Raw genomic sequence first — 26226 nt, forward strand, 5'->3', positions numbered from 1 at the left:
CAAAATAACTGAGCTCATCACAATGGTGTTAATTAATAGCTGTGATCTAAAAGTTTCTGCCTGTTACTTAAATGTGAACAGTGTTAGTTCAGGCAGCTGATTCCCTTTTACGACAGGTGCTATTGCACTGCAAGCCACCAGGTTTCGATTAAATGATTCAGTTGGAAAACAAAGACTACTACTAATACTAATACTCCATTACCTGCTGTTTAGTTCAGCTCCACCCAAGAGGAATGGAGCTAAACTAAAAGACTGAAGAAGAGCTTTGATTAAGTAATTCTTAGATTAATCCATAACGATGCTGAATAAAAATAATTAAAACTATGCTGTGGGTATAATTAAGCAGCTCTGGCCTGAGATTGGACATTTTAAAGTGGGAGTCTATAAGGATTGACCCCTTTTTGGAAACAGCCTCCAGTGGCCATTAGGGGAACTGCAGTTTATAGCTTATCGGTCCGTAATGCTAACTCCCATTTTCTCGTTCTTGCAGACACGGATGTGTTCGGGAAGCCGCCTTGTTACGAGGAGGCAGTTCTGATGGATGATCCTCCTCCACCTTACTGCGAGGTCTTGGCTGACCCGCGGGGGGGAACGTACCTGAAGCCCGCCCCTCTCCGAGCCGCACCGCCGTCTTTAAGGGAACCTCACGATCGCGCCCCGGTGTTCACATCCGAGACCAGCAAGCCTCCTGCGGCTACCGTGTTCCCCGACCGAGGCTACTCCTCCCTGATACGCCTGCCTTCGTCTCAGCGCTGGGACTCTTTGGGTCACCTCCTGTCCAACATGGATCTGAACCACAATAACCTCACCCCACCTGCAACCCGATCCCTTCAGGCTACAGCCGCGATGGCTACCATGCCCCGCAGAGACCCGAGGACTCATAATGACGGACTTAGAGGTGGAATACAGGGACTTCAAGGAGGGATTCAGGGGTTCCAAGGAGGGTTGCAAGGGCTTCAGGGGGTCCATGGACTCAGGGGGTTGGAGCCCAGCTGTGGCATGCCAACAGCCTTCCCCTTGCTGGGCCGGAGCACTGCTGTTTAGGCTCGAATCCTGTCAGAAAAAGGATAAACATCTAAAAAGCTGGACATTTGGTATCATAACGCTGCTACAAGTAGAGATTTAATTGCCCAAAGAGGGTTTTAGGGCTGGAGAGGTGTCAGGAGTTAATTTCCCCCTTGCAGCTCAGTGGGCAAAAGCTGCCACTTAACTCTGCCAGGACCGAGGCTTTCAGCTATGTAGGCATATTACACACTGTTTCAAAGCGCTGTTGTCGAGTCAGAGGAATTCTGCTGTCACATTGAAGTCAACACCAGGAGGAAAGGAAAGGAGGCAGAGGACGAGAATCCAAACGAGCAGTAAGCACAGCGGCTGCCCTGCCTTTCATGCAGACTTACTATCGCCTTCATTTCCAGCCCTAACTACCCTCTCTCGTGGCGCACTTTCATTCATCCCCGATCTCTCCTCCTCTCGCTGCACTCGAACAACCTATTGTACGAGGCTGCTGTTGCCATGGCTCCGGGAAACTGTCTGTAGCCCACGACGACCTCTCTTCTTTTATCCTGTTCACAGCTTGCCTCCTCCTCGAGGACTGTGAGCATTAACGCTTACAAAAGAGCACACGGTGACCTTCGGCCAGCACGTCTCTGATATTAGAGGCGAAATGCTGAAGGTCAGTTTACCTTCAGAGTTGTTTGGATTCCGCTGTGCAGAGTACAAGAAAGCCACAGAGACGAGCACGCTTGGATTCATTTTGTAACGCGCTGTTTTGTTGTTTTCAGTGTCGTCTTTACCGCAAACTGCTGGCACTGCCCTTTTGATGGTCACCGGCTGACGTCAGCTGGGTCTCTGATATGAAAAAGAAAAGATTTTTCCATGTAAAAACTTCCAATCATTCTTTTAAACTTTGTGACAAATGCCTTGTGAAATAAAAACATCTTCATCTGTGACGCGTCTTCCTGTGCTTTGTGAAAAGATCCAAAAAATAAACGTTTATTAATATAACACAGATGGAAGGATTACTGAGGCAGGGCGTAAACAAACAGGAGTGAACCTTTTTTCCAGGCCAGAGGCTGAATTCCAAATAAAATCCACAACCGGAAACAGACTAAGGAGAAGGATAGGAATAGGGTTGGGTATTGTTTAGGTTTTATCTGATACCAGTACCAAACCGGTACTTTTGAAACGGTGCTCGAACCAGTGCTTAACTGTTTTCCACTTTTTCTTTGGTCATTTTAGCCTTTTTGGCCAGGGTGAAGGGAGCATCTGCCATCAAACAAGAAGACAGCCGCATGTAGCTATGATGATGTTTGCTAGTTCACCTTACATGCATTAATGTAATAACGTGGTTAGCCTACTCAACGTAAATTACACACAAACAACATTAAGCTACTCACGCAGAGAAGAACGGCTGCTGCTGCATCATCATCCTCATCATTTCTGCTACACTGGCAGGGCTAGGGGCCAGCACTCTCCTCTTCGTGTTTTTGGGGGATGTTGCTAACTCCGGGTCCAATATGTGCTCGGTGTGAGGTCTCGCAGCAAGCTATCAAATACGGCGCATTTCTTGGCTTTTAAAAAAACGCTACACAGCAGCACAGCAAAGAAGGACTCATGCAGGCTGGAGAAACTGATCAGGAAGGCTAGCTCTGTGGTCGGCATGAAGCTGGACACTCTGGTGACAGTGGCAGAGAAAAGGACATTAAAGAAACTGATGGACATTATGAACAATGCTGGGCATCCTCTGCACACGGCCATAAACAATCAGAAGAGTCTGTTCAGTGACAGGTTGCTTCTCCCCAAGACAAGAACTAACAGACTTAAAAACTCCTTTGTCCCACACGCCATCAGACTGTTTAACTCCTCTCTGGAGGGGAGAGGGAGGGGAAACAGGAGGACAAAGGAGGGGGGGACAACTAAGCTGTAGTGCCTCTTCACCTCACTGTACAATACCTTGTGCAATACTTTTGTAAATAGTCAACGGTGCAATAGACTCAATACTTGAAATGTGCAATTCACTTGTATTTTTATTTTTATTCCTATTTATTCTATTTATCCCCTTTGTATATTTTATTTATATTTGTCTCTGTATTTATATATATGTGTGTGTGTGTGTGTGTGTGTGTGTGTGTGTGTGTGTGTGTGTGTGTGTGTATATATATATATATATAACAGTTCTGTAACTGTAACTTCGGTCGTTGCTGTGCTTTTTTTGGAAGTCGAATTTCCCAGAGGAACCCACCCGAGGGATTAATAAAGTTCTATCTTATCTTATCTTATCTTATCTTATCTTATCTTACACGTCGCCAGGTGTTTCATCAGATTTGAGGCGTTACCTCCTTTGACAGTATCACAGTATCAGCTTAAAGCACTTGTTGCTGCTGAGTTTGCATCTTTTGCTGTGAAGTACAGCCAGACGTTTGACCGCTTCGCCTTGGGCCTTTTTAATCTGTAGCTCTGCTCTAAAAGAACGTACGTACCTGGCCCCGCCTACTATCCTCGGAAACGTAAAATGATTGGCTAGAATCCAAAGTGCATGACATCTCAGGAAAATAAAGCACCGAAATGTGCGCTGCTTTTCGGTCTGGTTACTACCGTTTATGTCAGAACTGGTGCCATCATGGCACCGGATACCGGTACCCATCCCTAGATAGGACTACAAATTGATACACACCGAGGGCTAAATGGAGACATGAGGGAACCAAGGTACAGCTGAAAGTATGAAAATGGAGGAAAGGAAGAAATAAACCTCTAAGAAATTCGGCAGACTTACTATCAAATTAAAACAGGCAAAGGAAGACGAGTAGGTACAATGAGTGTAACAGTGTAACCAAATTAAACGGTAATAATATCACAGAACTGAAAAAGCCTTATACAAGAATTCTACTCTCTTTACCCTGAAGTATTTAAACTCCTCCCACCTCTGCTCCTCCTATCTTCACTGTTGTACCTGTCTCCCTCTCACACCTGTGTTCTAACTTCTACTGACTTACGTTCTCTCTGAAGCATACCTCCACCTCTCCAGGCTCTCCTCCACCTGCTCCCTACTCTCACTGCAGATCATGACGTTGCCTTCACAGATACAGATCCACATGACCCCTCACCCCCTCACCTGTCCATCACCCCTGCAAACAAGGGGCTCAGATCCCTGATGTAATCCCACCCCCATTTCAAACCCATCTGTCCCTCCTACTGCACACCTCCCGGCTCTCTGTCCTCACACAGTGCTCTGAAAAAGTGTTTGTCGTCTTCCTCATTTCTTCATCTTTTGCTTATTTATCACATTAAATACAACAGCGAATACTAAATGAAATTTTAAAACTATTTCATCTTTTAAGCTGCAAAAAAAGCTACCAAACCTGCCTGACTCTGCGGAAAAGTACGTGAAAATCCTGTGAATGTGATAACTTGAGAACAAGGTGATGTAGGAACAGTGGTGAACCTTCCCAGGAGTAGCCGGCCTACCACATATACTCATCCAGGAGGTCACAAGAAACCCAGAACAACATCTAAAGAACTGCAGGCTTCACAGCTAAGGTCAGAGGTCACGAGTCAACAAAAACAAAGAGTTCAGGGAGAGAACCACCGCTGACTAAAACAAAGGCTCGTCTCACATTTGGCAAAATACAACTTGATGATCACTGAGAGTTTTGGGGAAAAACTCTGTGGAGCGACGAGACAAAAGCTTAAGTTTTCAGAAGGTTTGAGTCGCGTTACATCTGGAATCAAAACGGTCATCACCCCAACAGTGAAACATGGTGGTCGTGATGGTCCGAGGTGTTTCGCTGCTTCTGGACGACTCGCTGTAACTGATGGAAACATGAATTCTGTTCTCAAACAGAAAATCTTGCAGGACAACATCCGGCTATGTGCTAAGAGCACTCAGGTTCTGCAGCAGGACGACGATCCAAAGCACAGAGCACCTCCATCTGAAGGGATGGAAAAACAAAATGAAGGTTTTGGTTTGGCCGAGTCAAAGTTGGGACTTAAATCCGACCGAGATGCTTTGGTGTGACCTTAAACACACAGTTCATGCTCAATCCTGCAAAAAATATCCTCCACGGTGAAAGTCATTACAGATGCTCGACTGCGATCGGTTATTAGGTTTTACTTTTTCACACAGGGGCAGGAAGGTTTGGATGGTTTTTCCCTTTAATAAATGAAATCAGTTGAAAAATGTGTTTTGCATTTACACAGAGGACTCTGACCTTTTCTATGCATCTCCATCAAAACTGTAAGATCTCCCTGAGCTGCTCCCTCAGAGCCCGTGAAACTCCTTTTCTGTTTAATAATATTCCTTCTCTTCTACCTCGACATCCCGGCTGAACACGTGTCCTCATCCGAATATTCTTATTTCTTGGGGTGTCAGACGAAGTGAGAGATGTGGAAATGAAATCTGCTGTAATGACAAATCCATCACCTCAGCCTCACGTCTTCTCTTTTCTTTACGAGCTCACAGCGAGTCTGTTTCATCTCCTCGCCTCAGCCTCGTGCAGCGGAGATGAGTTTCTGTGAAATATTTTGTGATTAAAAAAAGTCAGATGTCCTCAGATTCTTCAACTACGATGCGTAAAATTACCGAGAGCTGCTTCTTAAAAGACTCACAGAGGAGCCTTTGGCTGTGACCGATTTGGTGGTTTGTTTTATACATCAAAGCCTCAGGAAACGCACCTCGCCGCTGATGTTTAGTGAAAATTCAAAGAGTCGTTTAGGCTCAAAACATTCCTGCTGTTTGTAGACGTGCTGCTAATATGAAGTTTGTATCGCTGGCAAATGTAAATACGAGCCTGTTCAGACTGAACGTAATTACTCTGCCATTAAGTTGTCAGTTGGTGCTCCTGGCTAACAATTTTAACAGCTCCAGGGCACAAACGCTACTTCCTGCCAACCATCACACATTTAATGAAAACTGACTGACCTAACAGCTGTCAGTAAATCTAAATGTACCGTTTAGTGTTGACTGAACTACTAAAGTCCAGCAGCTGGACAGTAAGTCTGAAGGTCAAAGATCTGAGATCTGCAGTCGTTGCCCGTTTGATCAGTAAACAAGTTTCAAGCATACAACAGGATTTCTGTTCCCAAAAACAGATTCGTCATCAAAAATCAAGGAAACTGCAAAAATCTTCTGCAGATGATTCGTATCTGAAAGTCACGTCCTTAAGAATCCGAGGACGCAAGACCTGAGTCTACATCTGGACCTTCAGCTGATCCGTGTACTGTTCACTGAAGCCAGAAATGGTTTCAGTGGAAGGGAAACTGGGAGGACAGGTGAGGCAAACTACAGAAGAGTGGACAGAAGGTCTGACGATGCGAGCGAGGAGTCCAAATGAGACATTTTTGGCTCAAATCTTCATCAGTATGTACCGTCAGGAGAGAGGTACAGCTGTAACACAGGTGGAGGTGTGTCGTGGTTCAAGGCCAGTGGAGTTTATTAGACCACCTTCCATAACAACAACAAAACACACTTTTTTATGCTATTATTTAATAGCCACATAATAAACTGAATTCACCTTTGTTATATATAAAAAAGCTATTTTTCATGAATGCAAGTAAATAATTTCTTAATCAGAAACTAATATTGTGCTTTACAATTTTTTCAGCTTTTTCTCTAAAGTTAAATAAGAAAATGTGTCGATAACTAAAATAATTTTAAAATTAAAAGTATGGTTTTCCTTAAGGAGCTTGCACTCACTGGTCGATTAACATTATAGAAATTTTAAAAACCCACTTTGGTAAAAACCAGTACTGTTCATTTAGAGCAGCTGAACACGTTTGCCTGAAGCGCGTACTCAGGAAACACTCGTCCCAGTGTCAGCCGGTCACAACCAGCAGCTGTAAAGTTTCTAATGAGAAATCATCAGTAGATTAGTGTATGTAGACTCTGAGGAAGCCACAGAGTAGAGTGGAGTCTAAGGAGGCGCTGTGGAGCTGTGGATACGGAGGGGTAATAACTCCACATGGTTTCATGCTTTTCATCATACTTTATTCTTATGGTTGGTGTTTCAACAATACTCGGCTGCAGCTTTGCAGCTCACAGCCTCACCATCAACAACAGTTCAGTTCTTTGTTCTTTTCAGCAGGTGAGGCGTGATTGCTCGTGCTGCTCAGGTGTGTCTGCCTTCCCTGCAGCCGCGCCACAGGTAGATATGTTGGAGCAGAGAGGAGAGCTGAGATCGGGTGGTCGACAGAAGGCAGGAAAATGATTGGACCAAAGGGATGACAGCAGAATCGAGTGTGACAGAGCGACAAAATGGAACGTAAAAAATAGACCATCAGGCCAAACGACCAAGAATCAGGACACAGGAGTGAATACAGATCTTTCTTATTGAACATCCAAGTAAGTTTAATTTTTTCGATTTGCAGACTTTTATTTTTTAGCGACGACTGCAACAGACTGCTCATCTGTCCAGGACACGTCTCACCTCATGATAGCCGGAGTAGGCTCCAGCACGGTGACCCTGACCTGCACAACAGGAAGAAGATGAATGGATGCTTCTTGATCCAGGTCATGTTACGGGACTGCAAGAAATACCAATTCTTACCCAGATTTTGGCACCATAAGGATGTTTCAAGGTAAAACAGCAATTCTATCAAGCTAACATCAGACAGCAGCTAAAGTTAGCATCATAAGACAAACCAGAACCCTGACAGTGATTTGAAAAAGGCTTGTAGAGTTAAGGTGTTTTGGTTCAGGTGTGTATCTTTGTTGGTTTAGCCTCTTTTTAAAGAAGGAATATCAATTATGAACGACACTTATTAAACCACAAAGGCTCATTTGATTAAAGAGCCTCAGCCAGACAGGGACAAATGGAGCAATTTGTTTAAATGTCACCTTTTCTGAGCACTTCTGATTCCCTGCTGCCACAAAACAATGTTAATGATGCTTTTAAGCTATTATAATCATTTCCAGCTCCGGCTTTCATCGAGGTAAAGAGTCTCAATAAAAATGTCAGAATAAATGATGAATTGGTTGGGACTGGCAGCTGATGTTAAGGTCAGACAAAAAATCCAGAAGAACCCAAAAAGGAACAAAATCAAAGAAGAAACCAAGAAGATAAAAATACCAACTTGTGAGATTATCTTAATGAGAGGTGGTGGAGATCCAGATTTGGGAGATAAGTCTTCAGTTTTCCCCTTTTTCTTCTTCTTTTGGTGGTATAGAAACAAAATCCCAGACTCAGGAGTGTGAAAGGACAGAAAGTTCCAGGTGGGCACATTCGTTATGTTTTTGGGCGTTTCAACTTTAAACTCTACGATAACATCGGCACCCAGGTCAGCAGCTTCCTCTGAGTCGTTTTTATGAAAAATGCGCCGACGTGTAAGGCAACCAGTCTTTGGGTCTTAATATCAAAGACCAGGATACACACATGATGTCTGTTCATCAGCCATGACAGCGGTCTGAGGTCCTTCCTCCCAGCGTGGAGATTTATGTTGCTCTTATTCTCTCACAAAGTGACCATAACTACCTCACACACAAACAGCACTTTCACGTGATCGACACTGGACGGAGGAGATCACCTTTAAGACTTTTAAACAATAATGTAGCTTCATATAAGAGTTTAATTAAGGAGTTTAATTCATGGATATAGAACTGAATAGACCTTTATTGTCATTGTACATGTTCAATGAAATTATGGAGGCTTGTTTGTGTTTGGTTTTACCATCTGACCAACCATCAGATGTATAGGTTACTTGACCTTAAATATAAAGCATCTTGAAGCGACTGCTGTTGTAATTTGATGCTAGATAAATAAAATTGAATTGAACAACAAGGACCCTCCAGCAACCATCAATGGTTACCAGGTGATCACCAAACACCTGCGCAGAGCCTTACCTTAACCTAACAGTAGTTTTTAAGGCCTACATCTGTATGTAGTCTTTAGAGTTAGAATTAGAATTCAACTTTATTGTCATTGCACATGCACAGGTACAGGGCAACGAAATGCAGTTTGCATCCATCCAGAAGTGCTTTAGTGATATAGATATATTAAAAGTATAGATGAAAATGTCCTTGTTTGTCCTTTAAAGGGGAAAGTGTTCATGCATTTACAACAGGGGTCTCGAACTCCAGTCCTCGAGGGCCGCTGTCCTGAAACCTTTCCAGGTATCCCTGCTGCAACACACCTGAATACAGTTAGTAGGTCATTAGCAAGACTCTATAGGACTTGACTGCATGCTGAGGTGGCAGTTCAGCCATTTGGTTCATGTTACAGCAGCATGACTGAATGAACACGGTGCAATAAAAGTACTGTTAGAAGTACATTTTTCCAAACACTTACATTTGCCTAAATTTACTTGAGTAGGGTTAGGGGTTGCCACCTCAGCATGCAGTCAAGTTCCATACTCTTGCTAATGCCTACTCATTTGATTCAGGTGTGTTGCAGCACATGGAAAAGTTTCAGGACAGCAGCCCTCGAGGACTGGAGTCCGAGACCCCTGATTTACAAGATTCTGTGTAAAAGAGACGAGTCTGACGAACGTTTCTGTTCAGGGACACAAAAAAAGCCAGAAAACTCGTCTGGAAACACGATTCAGTGTCATAGTCGTGACTCTTCATGGTCATCACCAGTCATTACACTTTGAGCAATAAAAGGAAATGACTGCAGCTGTCTCTTAATGTTACACTTGATTTGTTGAGGACAGAAATCAATCAATCAATCAATCAAAGCTTTATTTGTCACAAGCAGGTTGCCCTGCAGTGAAAATGGGACCCCCCCCCCCGACCTTACACACGTAACACAGACATCACATGGGGTTACAAGTCGGAGATCGGTAGCGTTGCAGAAAAACACTGAAATGTACACAACAATGGGAGGGTACAAGAGGAAAAAAAGAGACCTCCACTCCATGGTAGGACAGCACGAGAACAGGAAACAAACAGCCTGGTGAGCACCTGGCTGTTTACAGCATGTTCTCACTAATGCATCACAGAGCCAGGCCTCAGTTCAGTGATGTGTTAAGCTGTCGAAGGATACTGAGGACAGACAGTGCAGACTCAATAGCACTCACGTAAAATCTGCCTGAAAGCAAAACCCAACCCCGGCAGTGCTGTTGACACACGACAAAGACATTTCAGTTGAACTGTGACAGAAAATGTCTAAAGATGGAGAGGGATTGTTGGAGCTGCAGCAGAAATCAGAGCTATAAAACTCATCATAATGTCATCATCGGGAAACTAGCGGATGATACCGTGGAGACAAAGACTATCACAACGTTTCCCAACCAGAAGCCGTGGGTGGATAAAACCATCCGCAACGCTCTGAGATCCCGCACCGCTGCCTACAACACGGGACTCATGACGGGGGACATGGACCCGTACAAAGCCGCGTCATATAACGTGCGGAGGGCGGTGAAAGAGGCGAAGCAGCGCTACGGGAGGAAACTAGAGTCACAACTCCAACAGAGTGACTCTAGGAACCTGTGGCGGGGACTAAGGACAATAACGGACTATAAAGCACCAACAACCGGTATGACGAACGCGGCCATGACTCTGGCAGACGAGCTGAACACTTTCTATGCTCGCTTCGAGGCTGCAGCTAAGGTCTCCAACAATGCTAGTGTTAGCGGCGCTAACGGCTGCAGACAGGAAGATACTGCCAGCACCGGAAACGTGCTCGTCATCTCCGAGCATGAAGTAAGGAGAGCCTTCAAGAGAGTGAACACCAGGAAAGCAGCAGGACCAGACGGCATCCCAGGTCGTATCCTAAGAGACTGCGCATACCAGCTAGCTCCTGTGTTCACTGAGATATTCAACATCTCGTTATCTCAGTCGGTGATCCCCACATGCTTCAAAGAGTCCATCATTGTTCCTGTCCCGAAGAAACCCCACCCTGCTTCTCTCAATGACTATCGCCCTGTAGCCCTCACCTCAGTAGTGATGAAGTGCTTTGAACGCCTGGTCAGAGACTTCATCATTTCTTCACTACCAGACACACTGGACCCACTACAGTTCGCTTACCGTCCAAAACGTTCCACAGACGATGCCATCTCTCATCTCCTCCACACATCACTCACTCACTTGGACACTAGAAGGGGGAATTATGTTAAAATGCTCTTCATAGACTACAGCTCTGCATTTAACACCATAATTCCCTCCACACTCACCACCAAGCTGGAGCATCTGGGACTCAGCTCATCTATGTGTCAGTGGATCTCCAACTTCCTAACTGGCAGACCACAGGCAGTAAGGATGGGCGGACATGTCTCAGCCTCCACCACTCTCAGCACTGGAGCCCCCCAGGGGTGTGTTCTGAGCCCCCTGCTGTACTCTTTGTACACATATGACTGTGTGGCCACTACCAGCTCCACCACCATCATCAAGTTTGCTGACGACACCGTCGTGGTGGGCCTGATCTCTGATAACAACGAGACGGCCTACCTGAAGGAGATTAGGAATCTGGAGAACTGGTGCCAGAGGAACAACCTCCTTCTAAACGTCAGTAAGACAAAGGAGCTGATAGTGGACTTCAGCACTAAGCAGGAGAGGAACTACCAGACCCCCGTCATCAACGAGTGCCCAGTGGAGAGAGTGGACAGCTTCAAATACCTCGGAGTTCACATCACGCAGGACCTGTCATGGTCCTGTCACATCAACACCGTGGTGAAAAAGGCCCGTCAGCGTCTCTACCACCTCAGACGCTTGAGAGACTTCCAACTGCCCTCCAAGGTGCTCAGGAACTTTTACTCGTGCACCATAGAGAGCATCCTGGCGGGAAACATCTTAACCTGGTTCGGGAACAGCACCATGCAGGACAGACGAGCTCTACAGAGGGTTGTGCGGTCAGCTGAGCGCACCATCCGCTCCGAGCTCCCTGACCTGCACTCAATCTACAGCAGGCGGTGCTGGACCAAGGCCAGGAAGATGGTGAAGGACCTCAGCCATCCCAACAACAGACTGTTCTCTCTGTTGAGGTCAGGAAAGCGATTCCGCTCCCTGAAGACCAACACAGAGAGACTGAGGAGGAGCTTCTTCCCGCAGGCGATACGGTCTCTCAATCACACCACCACACAGTACTGACCCACACATACAGTTCTTACACACACACTGGACTTTCTGGACTTTGGTTTTGCACAACACTGGTCACTATATTCTTCATTTCCGGTTAATACTTGTACAGCTGCTGTTATTGTGTATATATTTATTTATATTTAGATTTCTTCATACATTCTTATATAGTTCTATATTGTGTATTTTGTTGTACAGTTATTTTATTTTCAACTTTAATTTATATATTTTATCTTATTCTCCCAGTTAAATTTACCCTTCATTCTAATTTGTGTTGTACAGTTATTTCATTTTTAACCTTAATTTATATTTTATTCCTTCCTAGTTAAATTTACCCTTTTTAATTTTTCATATTTATTTCCTATCTTATTCATAGCCTTTTCCTTTTTTGTTTTCTTTAGGTCAGGAGCAGTTGTCCAAGCATTTCACTACATATCGTACTGTGTATGACTGTGTACGTGACAAATAAAATTTGAATTTGAAATTTAATTTGACACCATGTACTCCCTGTCTCTGAGAGAGTGCTTCAGACACGATGCAGGGAGTATTAAAGGAAATCAGAGCTTCAGTGACAGCTCAGACAGCCCAAAGGACATTACATAACCTTTATACAGCAGACAGCATCCAAGGGGGAAAAAGACGTTGCTTTGTCAGTTTGGCATAAAACTGCAAGATTAAAGTTTGCAGAAGAACATGAAAAAAGCCTGACGAATATGTCAAAGTGTCTCTGTGGTCAGATGAGCTTTCTGTCTAACATTCACACTCTAATGAATGCATCAGGACCAGTTCATCTTGCCCAAGGATACTTTGGCATCAAACTAAAACTGCCCAGGATCAAACCACCAACCTTCCTCGACCTCCTGAGCCACCTGACAACAGCAGCCAGCTCTCGCTCCCCATCGAGGAGTCAAACCCCGGCAGTGATACTGTACAGCATAGTGGTGCAAAGTTATATAACTTTCATGTCTACACCATGAATGCATCGCAGGAATAAGGGTTCGAGGTGTAAGCGGGGCATGACATCATGACCTTCTTATTGCTGAGCCAAACTCACTCTGCAGTATTGTGTGTTAATCTGCCAATCAGCTTTAACTACTCATTTATTGAATGCCATTCTGGGTAGTTCCAGCCTACTGTAGCCTCTGGTTATTACACACTAATACTGGGGTAGTTCCAGTCCATTGTAACCCAGGTTATGAAACAGTGATACTGGCAGAAGCTGGTATAAGACAGTTGTGGTGGACAGTGTCTTGCGTTTCCTCCTATAACCACTGATATCCAGTTTTACTGGCTCGAGACCGTTTTCGTTATCACATTCACCTGCCACAGAAGACATCCCTGGTTTGACACTGGAGGAAACTCAAATCCCTGCAAGTGTTGGGTAAGAAAGAGCATCTCTGTTAGTGCCAATGTTAGCACCTGCTATGAGGTGACAGAGCTTGCCACTGCACCACCGTCCAATTATGAGTCTGGACCCTGTGTTGTTTGTTTAGCAGCACAGTACTCACTACTTTACCTGCACTGCAAAAAGAAGGCACACTCCCGCCTCTGTCGGCAGATCATTTAGAACAGATTCAGATCCACCTGAATGTCTTTTGTATTCATCCTGAGCTGCAGGCTCAGCAACATGCTGCCTGTGACCAACTCTCAGACTTTCCTCGTGTCCCGTTGAGCTCAGTCACGCCTGCAGTTTATTTGCAATCCCCGATGCCCCCGAGTGAGCGGAGAGTCAACTCGGTCACCATCTTGTTAAAGGATGATTACAGCAGTACCTCCAGGCTCAGGATTCACAAACATGACATCCTCACACCTTCAGAGAAATATTTCTTGGCCTAAAGGAAACTGAGAACATTGATTGTGTAACAGTATGAGTATCTGGCTTTTAAGACGTGCAGTTCAGCACGGAGACAAACACCTTGATGATGGAGATGATTCACCCTGTGAGGTTATATAAAGAGAGAGAGGGAGGCCATACAGTACCGTCTCCACAACTACAAATGTGCTCCTGAGTAATGAAAAGACCTCTGGAGAGAGAACGAAACAGACTTCTCCAGAGCTTCACTCTTCATTTTGTTCTGTATTTTTATTTTGATGTGATATTTGGAGATATTTTTGTACCACATGCCTGGATTCTTATGAAACCATCACTGAGCATCCACTTGTTGAGCATGACTTCATTTTTTCTCCATATTACTTTTCAGAATAATGTATATAAACCAGGCTCATTTGTGATACAGAAATTTTAATAACGCTAAAATCACTCTGAAGGCAGTGAAGGACGGAGATATCAGGAAAGATTAAAACCAAAGCTGCAGAGCGAGAGGAGTCTCGATTTCTGCTGCAGCGTTTGAATGGTGGGGTCAGAACTGGGTGTAAAAGATATGAAAGCAAGCATCCATCTTGCCTTGTATTGACGGTTCAGGCTGCTGGTGGTGTAATGATGTAGAGGATATTTTCTTGGCCCCCCTGATGTCCACTGATTGTTGCTGATCATGTTCATCCCTTTATGATCACATGAAGAGATCAACTCTCAAATGCGTAAATTAAAGCAGACGACTCGTAAGCTGTTAGAAATGGCGTGTCACAGATTTAGAGGATCATCATTTAGCCTGGAGAAATAGTTTGCTGCTTTATAAGAAAGCCCTCCGCAGAGCCAGAACATCTTACTATTCATCACTGATTGAAGAAAATAAGAACAACCCCAGGTTTCTCTTCAGCTCTGTAGCCAGGCTGACAAACAGTCAGAGCTCTGTTGAGCCAACCATCCCTTTAACGTTAACTAGTAATGACTTCATGAACTTCTTCACAAATAAAATTTTAACCATTAGAGGAAAAATTACCAATAATTATCCCACAGATGTAACATTATCTACAGCTACTTTCAGCACCATTGATATTCATTTAGACTCTTTTTCTCCAATTGATCTTTCTGAGTTAACTTTGGGATGAACCGGTTTTTGTCTGAGTGTGTTGCTGGGTCTGAAGTACACTCCAAGCACGACCGAGCCACACACTCAGACAAAAACTGGTTCATCCCAAAGACAAAACTCCTAAACACAAGCTAACAACACACTGTATGCTGTGCAGTGCGGCGAGGAATGCTCAGACCTCTACACCGGAGAGACCAAACAGCCACTTCACAAGCGCATGGCACAACATAGAAGAGCCATCTCGACGGGACAAGACTCAGCGGTCCATCTGCATCTAAAGGTCAAAGGTCACTCTTTCGAGGATGCCAATGTTCACATTTTGGACAGAGAGGACGGATGGTTTGAAAGAGGAGTGAAAGAAGCATCTATGTCCACTCAGAACTCGCTATTTGTCAGATTCCTCCTGTTTCGCTGTTACATCATGCGCGGTGTCCTTTAGTGTTCCTTCAGTTTTCAGATGTGCAACATCTGAGATCCCTTTCCAGACGCCTTAACGCCCACTCACATCCTTTGACCTCAGCAAATCACATGATAGGGTGGGGCTAGGTTTCACAATGGATTCACCTGAAACCTTGGCTGATTGTGACCGATACCCGTTTAGATTAGGTAGAGGATCAAGAGGGGGTCCATTACCCTCTTGGGGGACACTGCCATACTTGTTGCCATGCTTACTTGTTCCTAGAGTATTTAAAAGTAGAACAGGAGGCGGAGCCTTCAGTTTTCAGGCCCCTCTTCTATGAACCAGCTTCCACTTTAGGATCAGGAGACAGACCGCCTCTTTACTTTTAAAATTATGCTTCAAACTTTCCTTTTTGACAAAGCATATAGTTAGCGCTGGACCAGGTCACCCTAATCAATGTGAGGTGTTTGGAGAATAAGATGGAGGAGCTCAGTGAGCTGATTGAGACCAGAGGGAATGCCATGAGTGGAGGCGACTCATGATGAGTAACCTGCAGGATATAAGACGGGTGTCTTCAGCACAAGCAATGCAGGTTGGTCTCTGTTATGACCCAGGTCATCATTTCTTGTGTTGCTTTTGCTCCTCCCACCTCAGGGGGGTGTTGTTCGTTTTCTCTGCCTTTTTTGTTTACGTAAGTTCCGGGTGGAGGCTAACCACTGGTTGAAGACTGAGGGGGGCTGGCTATAAATTGGGACCCATCAAACTCGGCATGGCCTGCCTACTTCCTGCTTCCAAACAGGCTGTGTGTTTAGCCCTGTGCTTTATGTTTAGCTGTGTGTTGAAGTTTCTGTGATCGAAGAACTAGATTGTTGTTTTTGTAAATATTGTAAATAGACCTTTTCTGATTGAGCTGGCAGTTTTAGGGATGGGAAGCCTTGTTTTTTTTTCAAAACCTTTGTTCTAGTGATGGCCAAATGAAGCTTTTAGCATTGAAGCTTGAGTTTAAAAACTGTTCATTACTCGCTTTTCAACACGGTCATCTCTGGTGACATCTGGTGGCCAAAAGTATGAGGAACAGCTTGAATCTACACATTAAAGTGTACTGCTTGATTCTGACCGCCCACTCTACAGAGTTCACAGTTCTGTCTGATATTGGGCCGTCCTTATGTTGCTTTGAACATGTATTTTTGGGTGAAAAAATTATGTCTATTTCTTTAATAAATAAATATGATCAATAAACATTTCTTATTTAAACATGACCATGGTTTGGTATTTCTTTGCTTGTGACTTCTTGATGTTGGTAAATACAATAGATAAAAAATACATATAATATACATATAATAATGTACAACACATTATAGAGTAGCTTCTGCTGTGAGGTTCTCCCTCCAAGTACTTATGCAATTAAATCACTGGACAGGTGTGTTTATAAATAATATGATATTAGGCCAATTTTCTTATACATATTTTTGACCTGGGCTATAATTGATTGTGAACTGGAAAGTCAAAACATGGTGTATTTAAGGTTATCCTGTTTGGTGTTTATTTACGAAGAGAATTTGTTCCACTGTGCGATGGCCGAGTCTGTTTGTTGTCTTTCTCCTGCCTTAGAGAAAATCCTCTCACGTGGAACAGACGATGCTGGAGTGACTAGAAACTGGTAGAAATGCAGGTGTATATATATATATACACAAAACAAAGGCAAACAACAAGAACAGAAACCTGGCAAACCCACCCAATTGACCAAAATCGCCATCTCTCGCCATCAAAACACAAGTCCCGCAAATGATTCACTTCCTTATAAACCACTGAATCAGGCACGGAAGCAGCTACGTTGTAAATGAAGCCTCGAGTTAGTGCTTCTGAAGCAGTGTGTTGGGTTTTTTTGACACCGGAGCGTCACGACATCTTTTTTTCTCCTGTAGGTTAGGAAGGCCGTGTAGGTTGTACACGGTTGCTGTGTAGGTTATGAAGCCTGTGTTTTACTTTGGATTTCTCCTGATAGGTTAGTTCTGTTTCATTTCTAGAGCGTTTTGTTTCTTGTTTTGGCCACGCCCACCCCAACGTTTCTTACCTTCCAAGATTAATAAAATACTCGGTTTTTGTAAAACTGCAAACTCTGTGGCAGCATTGGTCCTTCCTTGGGAACAGGAAGCGGGGGCGTTTTTATGTGTCGCACTCTGGTTTCGCAGTTTTCCTTGGCTCTCTGAGGACTGACTGGCATCTAAATGGGATTTTTCAAGCTGCCGTGTTACGTCTGTATTTTCTTATAATCTCTTTGCCCAAGCAAAGTGTACCAACACTCCTTTAAGGGTGACAGTGTTTACTGTAGAACTTGTGTTGCTGAGTGTGCCTGACATACACATTTCTATTCATGCATGCAGAAGCAAATAAAAGTAGAAAGTCTGAGGTGTGAAGCCTTGGCGCCTGCAGCCATCTATTAACCCGACAAGGTCAAGACAGTGACGGCATAACGATGACGTTTCCTTGGCAGAAGCGCCGGACGCCCCGGTGTGACTCCTTCTGTTGGCACTCGCTGGAAATTTTCCAGCCAAACACAAAAGCAGCTACAGAAAAAAAGCAGCATTTTCTCCTCCGTCGAGCCTGACGCAGCCTTCCACCGTCGACTGTTTGAGTGTTGCCTGGAAACCTGCTCGAGCTTGCTTACATGTAGTAAAATGGGAACATCGGCACATCCCTCCAACGCACCATCACATCGCCACAGCAACGATGGAGAACGGGCTGGCTTCGGTCCCACATTGCTGTCCTCTCATTGGAGCATCTGCCGGCGTCGTCTTGCTGGCCACGCCCACTGTTACATCGCAGCTTCAAAGCTGGAAGCAGCTGTCAGATCTAAAAGCTTCCCACACCTGGTGCCAATGTGGAGGCTGAAGAAGTGAGGCTCAAGATGTTTGAGCAGTACTGTAACTAAACACGTGTTTAAATTCTCTATTGCAAAAATGTGAAAGTTTGTTGGAACCTCTGAGATGTGGAAACACTTCAGCAGCTCTATGTTTCACTACTTTTATTCAGCTGTATTCAGTTCTCGTGTTTTATGTGAAGGGATCCTTTTTGGTTTGCACGTCTTGGTTTTTCCTCACGTTGTACACTTGGAGAACTTTCTGCAGTTGAACATGTCTGCGTTTTCACTCCGACGCTGGGATTTCATGAAGACATGGCTGACCGTGATGAGTTTTAACCCAGAAGATGTTATTGTTTCACATGTACAGTAGTTACCGTGGCCCGAATGTCTCAACAAACCTGACTGCTGGTCCATATTAGGTCCACCTGTGGGTAAAATAAGTCGAATGAAGACCAAATGCTGTCTACAGAAAACTGCACGTGGACCAAACATTCATTTGTATCTGGCAAGAACTAAAACTTAGTGTCAGAGTCCCCTGTCTACCCAGCTGGCTCAGTGAGGCTGCAGGTATTTGTTATTGTTTTTGCTTCTCGCTCGCTCTTCTCCTCGCCTGGGCGGAGCTCATTGTGGGCTCCCACTTTTGGCCAACACACCTGGAAGCAGTTACTCAGCTGCAGCTTATTATCCTCCCACTCCCTGCCACTATTTGAGGAGGCGGCTCAGTTCTTCTGATCACTCGAACGTTGTACGACACACGTCACTGTAACCTCGGGTCAACCTAATTGTGATTTCTTGTATTTTTTTTCCGGCTTTGATTTCTCGTCTGTTGTGGACTTCCGTTGGATTGCCTGAACGTGTGCAAGTTTGCACAGTAGACGGGAGCGAGTGGAGTGCAGAGAGTGGATCGTTAAGCATGGAGCCCCTGGATTCGCCTCACATTCTGCATATAGTCACTAAGTGTTTATGTGTCTAAATAAACCTTTGCCCTTTCCTTCAAATCTGCTCTTGAGTCTGTTCTGTCATTCGAGACACTTGGAGCCCAATCCGGTCTTTAAGTCCAACGTCATTAGCGGTGTCTGGGCCCAAACTCTGCTCCAGGTCCCAAAGTCAAACGAACACTGCGGGATCACTGAGAGTTGAAAAACTGTCTGAATTCTTTCATCCGTAATAAAATGATCAGTGTGGCTGCTCTGCCAGGTGTAACAATTAAGTTTAATATCCAGGTATCCATGAAAACCGAATTTATGAAATTTAACAGAGTTAGAAGTTAGGAGGGAGTTAGCTCGCTAGCTTCCATCTAAATGTAGTATAGCATGTTCTGACAGAGAGATTTTTGAAACTAATTCAAACATACAGCTCTGTTATCACTTCCAACATAAATGAAGACAGAAAACTAAACAGCAGCAGTTTGTAGGGTTACTGAAGTTGGGCTAGCTGGTACATAATGATGTGCTATGTGATCGCTAGCTACACAGCTATGTTAGCATAATAAGCTTCTGGGCCCAGGATACTCTACGTTTATTAAGGCTGTTGTGTTTTTTACATGTTTTAATGCTTTGTATCTTGTTCTATTTAATCTCAGCAAGACCCTAAAAACAGTCAGTGATCACTGTCGGCCTCTCTCGGTTTTTATTACCACTAATCATTTTAAAGCTGTTTTTAAAACCTTAGGATGTAACTACAGCCCAGCCCATGCAGCAGTACATTAATGACTAACCTCGTATTGTGGATGGATTATCTCAGTTGTTCTCCTGGCTGAAGTTTGGTCCTTTTACAGCATCCTGCCATGCGATTACATTTGTCCCGAAAAATGCAATCCTTTTTCGTTGGGCTTTTTTCCCCTGAACTTTATTAAGCAACAGTATACAGAGAATGTACACAAATTGGAACATAGTTAACATATGCCAGGGGTGTAATGTAAAAAGTTACATACATTCAAATAATTTGTAATTAACACAAATAGTAATTATTTTATAGCCTTTTTATTAAGTGATCTACTAATCAATTTTATGTAAGATAGAGTATCATTATAGTAGTGTTTAAAATTAGGCTTTTGGCTACTGTATTTGCATTTGTGGAAATAGAATTTAGCTAAGACAATTAACAAGTTTATTACAAAGTATAGATTTTTTTGCCTTCGAAAGAAACAAAATACAACATTTTCCATTTCAGAGTAAAGTCCTTGTAGAGCGAGTCTACTGAAGTCTGTCCAAAACGTTCTAGCATGTGAACAGATCCAGAAGATCATTTTGGCTTCCACAAAATCCACAGATCACATTTATGTCCCTTTTGAACTTTGTCATATAATGATTAGCAGGATAATATTTATGAAGTATTTTGAATGAAACTTCTTTTGCTTTATTCCTCACAAGATACTTGTTAGGAGTGGTTCATACTCTTTTCCAAGTAATGTCACCGACAAAGGAATTGCAATAAGAAATCACCTGTGGAACAGAGATTCTCTCTGGAAGCATTTGGAGCAGCCTTCCTCGCGTCGCTGTGACGTAATCGCCCTTCAAATGCGGCCCTGAATGGGAACGCAGCTTATGAATGCGCTTTTATCCACGTTCACCTGCCGCTGATCACGTCATCCACCGGTCCCAATTCCTAGACCGCATCCTTCGGAGACCGCATTTGAAGGTCTAAAACGTCACAGCCAGGCGACGAAGGCTGCTCCATTGCCCCGGATCCTATCCCAGAATTCATAGCGCGGCCCAGCCAGTAGCAGCTTCCAACAATGGCGGCAGATACAGGGTCGGTAGAGATGGCATCGGAGGAAAGCTACATTTTTAAATGTAAGGTATTCTTGAAGTAGCGATACAAATGTTAAGATGTTAAAGTTAAGTTGTTGTTTTTTACAGTCGTTGAACATACGTGACTGTAGATGACAGTCCCGCTCTTTTTTAACATAAAGGTTAGTTTGAATATTACTCTTTCTGGGTCACAAAATAAACTTAGATTTGAGCTGTGTCCAAAGTCAGGATCTGCATCCTTCGGAGGACCCGGCTTTCGCGGTCCATGTGGGCCGGGTCCTCCGAAGACCGAGAAGGCCGCAAGTGCGATGCTGTGAAATTGGATTGTCTGGTCTTTACATCTGCGTCACCAGCTGTCTCGGTGGAGTTTAATATAACGTGTTTATTAACCCGAGGAGCGAAAGACCGCGAGGCGTTTGAAAACGATGTGCCGGGAGCTCGCTTTCCTCTCCGGCTCTACTGAGGCGGCTAGCTATCGAGCTGGGTCGTAACAGACGTCTCCGAAAACGTCGGAGCACGTTTGCAGATTTGTGCTGTCTTAATAAATCGAGTAGATATTTGAAGTGTACACGGCTACATTCTCACCGTAACTTATCTTAAAAGTTTATTTTGTGACCCAGAAAGCGTAATGTTGAAACTATTAAAACGCATCGTTTTCAAACTCAGGTTAAACATGATGTACAAGTCACTTAGATCAGCGGTCCCCAACCCCCGGGCCTCGGACCGGTACCGGTCCGTGACTCGTTTGGTACCGGGCCGCGAGAGTTGAGGCTCAGGTGTGAAATGTATGGTTTTCAGGGTTTTTATCGGTCTTTTCACGTGTGTTATGAATAAATTTTCTTTTTTTCGGTACCGGTACTGGTTTTATTTTGTTGTATTTATCCGCGACACCTTAAAGGCCGGTCCGTGGCGCAAAAAAGGTTGGGGACCGCTGACTTAGATAACGTAAAAATGTTATTGTTTGGCTTTATCAGTGTTTTATTTGTTCCTGAGTAAGTCGGTTTGGATTACAGTTATAGTTTCACACAGCTGAATAAACGTTAAACAGTAACGTGAGATGCTCGAGAATTTACTCCTTTTATATTTCAGGGAGCAAAGAGCAGACGGCTGAGTTTATTAAACTCCGCGGAGACAACGAGCACCTTTTCACCGGTGCTAAACACTCAGCCGCTCTGGGTTGGAGGTACAGTAACAGTATGCAGTTTTTAATCTGTTAGGCATGCGAGTGCTTTTTAGTTCGTACATTTTGTTGTTGCTGTTCAGGGATTAACGTGATTGACATGTTCCTGTGCTTTCTGTCTGTTAGGGCAGTTCTTGAGAAGATGGGCCTGCTGGGAAAAATCACCCCGTTGCAGGCCAAAAAAAAATGGGACAATTTAAAAAAAAAATACAAAGTATGTACAGTCGTATTCAAATATGGATTTTTAACTATAAGTTATTAAACGTGTTCATGTAAACGTGTACTGATGCTGTTTTTCTCAACACCACTTTTGATTTCCTCTGCCTTTAGGATTGCAAGTATCCAGGGTCAGGCGAGGGAGGGATTGAGAAGCCCACTGCTGCTACATGGCCCTGGTTTGCCCTTATGGATGAAGTGTTAGGACAGAGGCCTTCCACCAGGCCTCAAGTCCTAATTACCTCCATCCAGGACAGCACTCCAGGTCCCAGTTCAGCCGTAGGACACCAAGCGTGGGATCAGGAAGAGCAGGAGGATGATGGCCAGCTGGAGCCAAGAAGGGAAAAGAGAAAGAGGAACTGGGAGAGCGAGTTGTTGGATTTGATCAGAGAGGATATGAGATTGCAGAGGGAACTTGAGGAAAGAAGAGCAGAGGAAGCACGACAGAGAATGGACAGGCTGTTTGGGTTATTGGAAAAACTTGTTGAAAAAAAATGTGTAAAGTTCTGTAAATAAAAATCGCTGTGAATGCTTCAACTTTGAGTTATTTTTTTCAAACTATGTACAACATTTTAACTTGATTATTAACATGTATAAACAGAGTAAATAACATGAAAAAACTCAACACATTTTGTAATTATTATTAAAGCCCAGGATTAACCTGAGTGTCCCAATATGCACAGGTACTTTTAACCTTTGGCTGAGCAGGAAGTCTGGCAGTGCTGCTGAATGTGCTGGACCAGGACCAGAGAGATGGAGGTGCCACAAGTGAGACCCAGTCAGTAAGTGGAGCATCATACAGGGTGGTGTCCAGAAGGTGTTTAGGGATGCTTGTTTCCACTGTCCACCGCATCATCTGGGTTTACAGGCTGATGTAATCGATGGCTGCCATGTCTCTAAGATTTATTCAGAAAAATGCAAAACAGTGGTGCGAACAGTCATGTTAATAAAGCTGTAACAAGTAGTGTTGTACAAGCAGATTACTTACCTGTTCACAATCATCGTGGTCCAGGGGTGGTACCTTCAGGGCAGATCGCTGGTCCTGCCAGAGAGCACCACTGACTGCCTCCAAACCTTTCTCCCCCTCATCTGGCACAGCATCTTCGGGCTCGTACACCGGGGCCACGACATCGCCAGCACCGAGATGTTATACAAAAGAGCACATGCTGTTATGACCTGAAACAGATGTTTAAGGTGTTTATAGATGTACGTACGCTAAAGTTCCCATTATGTCATTTTAATTAATCAAAAAAACAATGGCACTACATTTTAATGACTTAGAAGGTGTGGTGCACCTCCAGCGCTTGAGGGAAGATGGCCCAGAACCTCGTCTTCATCATTCTAAAAGCACTCCGCTGGACTCCCACACCTTGGAATGGGACATGACTCCAAGATCTTCTGGGGTCTGAGGGAGGTGGATGACCTGATGGCGAACAGCCACCTCCTCTGTGACCCTGTGGAAGATGCGGTGAACAGTGGCACGAGGTGTTGCAAACACTCTGGAAACACCTCTGTAGGACGCTCCACTTGCCAGCCAGAAAAGAAAAACAAGGACCCCAGTTGTGGCACCCCAACCATGTCTCTGATTCTGGTTAATCAGATTCAGCAGCACTTTCAGAGACTCCCTGCTCAGGCGAGAATCAGGTTTAGTGTCCTCATTATTAAATAACCTGTCCATGACTGAGACACTCAGGTTAATCTGCAGTACAGGGCTCTGCTCTGGTGAAGGAAAATATCAGAAATTGTTTTATTCTTGTCACTATTATGAATGTTGCTGTTCTTTAAAAAAAGATTTCACATGTCAAAACATTTTGATTAAAATGTACTGATTCACTGTAAAAGATAAAAGAGCGAATAGTCCAATAGAAAATCACACTGCGATTTTCTATCATAGCAAATATATTTAATTAGCTTTTAATTAGCTAGCAAATCTGAAGGCTAGATCATCCCATTTCACAGCCTCGCAATTCGGTCCTCAGTCTTCGAAGGACCCGGCCCACGTAGACCGTGAAGCCGGGTCCCTCAGAGGATGCAGCCTGGGAACTGGGACACTGTGTTTTGTATGTTTTAAGTGTAATGTGCTCAAGCGAATCTTGAGCACATTACTGCTTTGGCAGTTAAAATGACAAGTTTACAGAGCTGGACCTTTGTGTGAACCTGCTGCTTCACAGAGAGGATGAGACTGAATCAGGCTGTACAGGTTTTATACTTCGACCATAACAAAGATTATTATGGCTATCTTCTCCCAACACGAACGTGGCAGTTTAGAGCGAATCCTACCCGCTCAGTCCGACCTCACCTCGTATCTGCTTCTCCTGGAATCAGAAAGAAAAGAAAAACAACCCCTCCATAGCCTTGGCTATCTTCTTCTTATTAAGGCCCAGTTCAGGACATCTTGCTTGGACTTCCTGACCCAGGGACTTATTCTAACCATCATCAGCGTATGTGTAAGCATGCAGCAAAAATACCCACTGCACTCTACATACCTGCAATATTTCAAATCTACACAATAAAGCTGAATGAAGCTCTTGATCTATGTGCAGATGTCAGGTGTAAATTATAGAATTAGCCTCCTTGAATGGTTTCATTCAACTCTAATATCAAACATCCTTGAAAGTGACTGGCATCTAAATGGGATTTTTCAAGCTGCCGTGTTACGTCTGTATTTTCTTATAATCTCTTTGCCCAAGCAAAGTGTACCAACACTCCTTTAAGGGTGACAGTGTTTACTGTAGAACTTGTGTTGCTGAGTGTGCCTGACATACACATTTCTATTCATGCATGCAGAAGCAAATAAAAGTAGAAAGTCTGAGGTGTGAAGCCTTGGCGCCTGCAGCCATCTATTAACCCGACAAGGTCAAGACAGTGACGGCATAACGATGACGTTTCCTTGGCAGAAGCGCCGGACGCCCCGGTGTGACTCCTTCTGTTGGCACTCGCTGGAAATTTTCCAGCCAAACACAAAAGCAGCTACAGAAAAAAAGCAGCATTTTCTCCTCCGTCGAGCCTGACGCAGCCTTCCACCGTCGACTGTTTGAGTGTTGCCTGGAAACCTGCTCGAGCTTGCTTACATGTAGTAAAATGGGAACATCGGCACATCCCTCCAACGCACCATCACATCGCCACAGCAACGATGGAGAACGGGCTGGCTTCGGTCCCACATTGCTGTCCTCTCATTGGAGCATCTGCCGGCGTCGTCTTGCTGGCCACGCCCACTGTTACATCGCAGCTTCAAAGCTGGAAGCAGCTGTCAGATCTAAAAGCTTCCCACACCTGGTGCCAATGTGGAGGCTGAAGAAGTGAGGCTCAAGATGTTTGAGCAGTACTGTAACTAAACACGTGTTTAAATTCTCTATTGCAAAAATGTGAAAGTTTGTTGGAACCTCTGAGATGTGGAAACACTTCAGCAGTTCTATGTTTCACTACTTTTATTCAGCTGTATTCAGTTCTCGTGTTTTATGTGAAGGGATCCTTTTTGGTTTGCACGTCTTGGTTTTTCCTCACGTTGTACACTTGGAGAACTTTCTGCAGTTGAACATGTCTGCGTTTTCACTCCGACGCTGGGATTTCATGAAGACATGGCTGACCGTGATGAGTTTTAACCCAGAAGATGTTGTTTCACATGTACAGTAGTTACCGTGGCCCAAATGTCTCAACAAACCTGACTGCTGGTCCATATTAGGTCCACCTGTGGGTAAAATAAGTCGAATGTTTGTCCTCTGTAAGCTGCTGGATAGCGTAGTGGTAACACTACACGCCTTTGGACTGGCAGTTGCATGTTCGATTCCTGCCTGTGAGGCGTCTGTATCCCGACACTAACAAGAGAGATATGAAGGCAACACACATGGTCTGGCAAAGGGGGAGGGAGGAGGGCAGGGGA

At 44.2% G+C, this 26226-nt stretch overlaps 2 protein-coding genes and 2 long non-coding RNA genes across 11 annotated transcripts in view; 3 read left to right on the forward strand and 1 right to left on the reverse strand.

Annotated features, from left to right (window-relative positions):
- Window positions 1-1949, forward strand: part of prr7 (proline rich 7 (synaptic)) — a 32870-nt gene extending 30921 nt beyond the window's left edge. For all 7 annotated transcript variants that reach the window (XM_085471069.1, XM_085471073.1, XM_085471070.1 and 4 more), the window contains one exon: window positions 491-1949. In XM_085471069.1, the coding sequence (XP_085327195.1) occupies window positions 491-1044 (554 nt within the window). In that variant the 3' untranslated portion in view covers window positions 1045-1949. The remainder of the gene's footprint in view (window positions 1-490) is intronic.
- A 4915-nt stretch (window positions 1950-6864) lies between these two features.
- Window positions 6865-16523, forward strand: LOC146700824 (uncharacterized). Of its 2 annotated transcripts, none has more exons than XR_014922622.1 (3): window positions 6865-7336; window positions 7410-7572; window positions 15092-16523. It is a non-coding gene; the product is annotated as an uncharacterized LOC146700824 (long non-coding RNA). The 2 variants fall into 2 exon arrangements; XR_014922623.1 differs by lacking the exon at window positions 15092-16523 and adding an exon at window positions 11768-12375.
- A 3865-nt stretch (window positions 16524-20388) lies between these two features.
- On the forward strand, window positions 20389-22883 carry LOC146700825 (uncharacterized). The gene is made up of 4 exons (XM_085471076.1): window positions 20389-20992; window positions 22040-22133; window positions 22257-22344; window positions 22461-22883. Exons 1-4 carry the CDS (start codon window positions 20935-20937, stop codon window positions 22860-22862), a joined length of 642 nt encoding a protein of 213 aa, XP_085327202.1. The 5' UTR covers window positions 20389-20934; the 3' UTR covers window positions 22863-22883.
- Window positions 22043-25753, reverse strand: LOC146700826 (uncharacterized). Its single transcript, XR_014922624.1, has 3 exons — window positions 23642-25753; window positions 23335-23522; window positions 22043-23242 (listed from the first exon to the last, which is right to left on the reverse strand). It is a non-coding gene; the product is annotated as an uncharacterized LOC146700826 (long non-coding RNA).
- Window positions 25754-26226: the final 473 nt, after the last annotated feature.

Source organism: Copadichromis virginalis, linkage group LG10, assembly GCF_057382275.1.
Source record: "Copadichromis virginalis isolate Kocher_CV1m ecotype Utaka linkage group LG10, C_Virginalis_male_GT1.1, whole genome shotgun sequence".
In the NCBI taxonomy this organism is placed as follows: Eukaryota; Metazoa; Chordata; class Actinopteri; order Cichliformes; family Cichlidae; genus Copadichromis; species Copadichromis virginalis.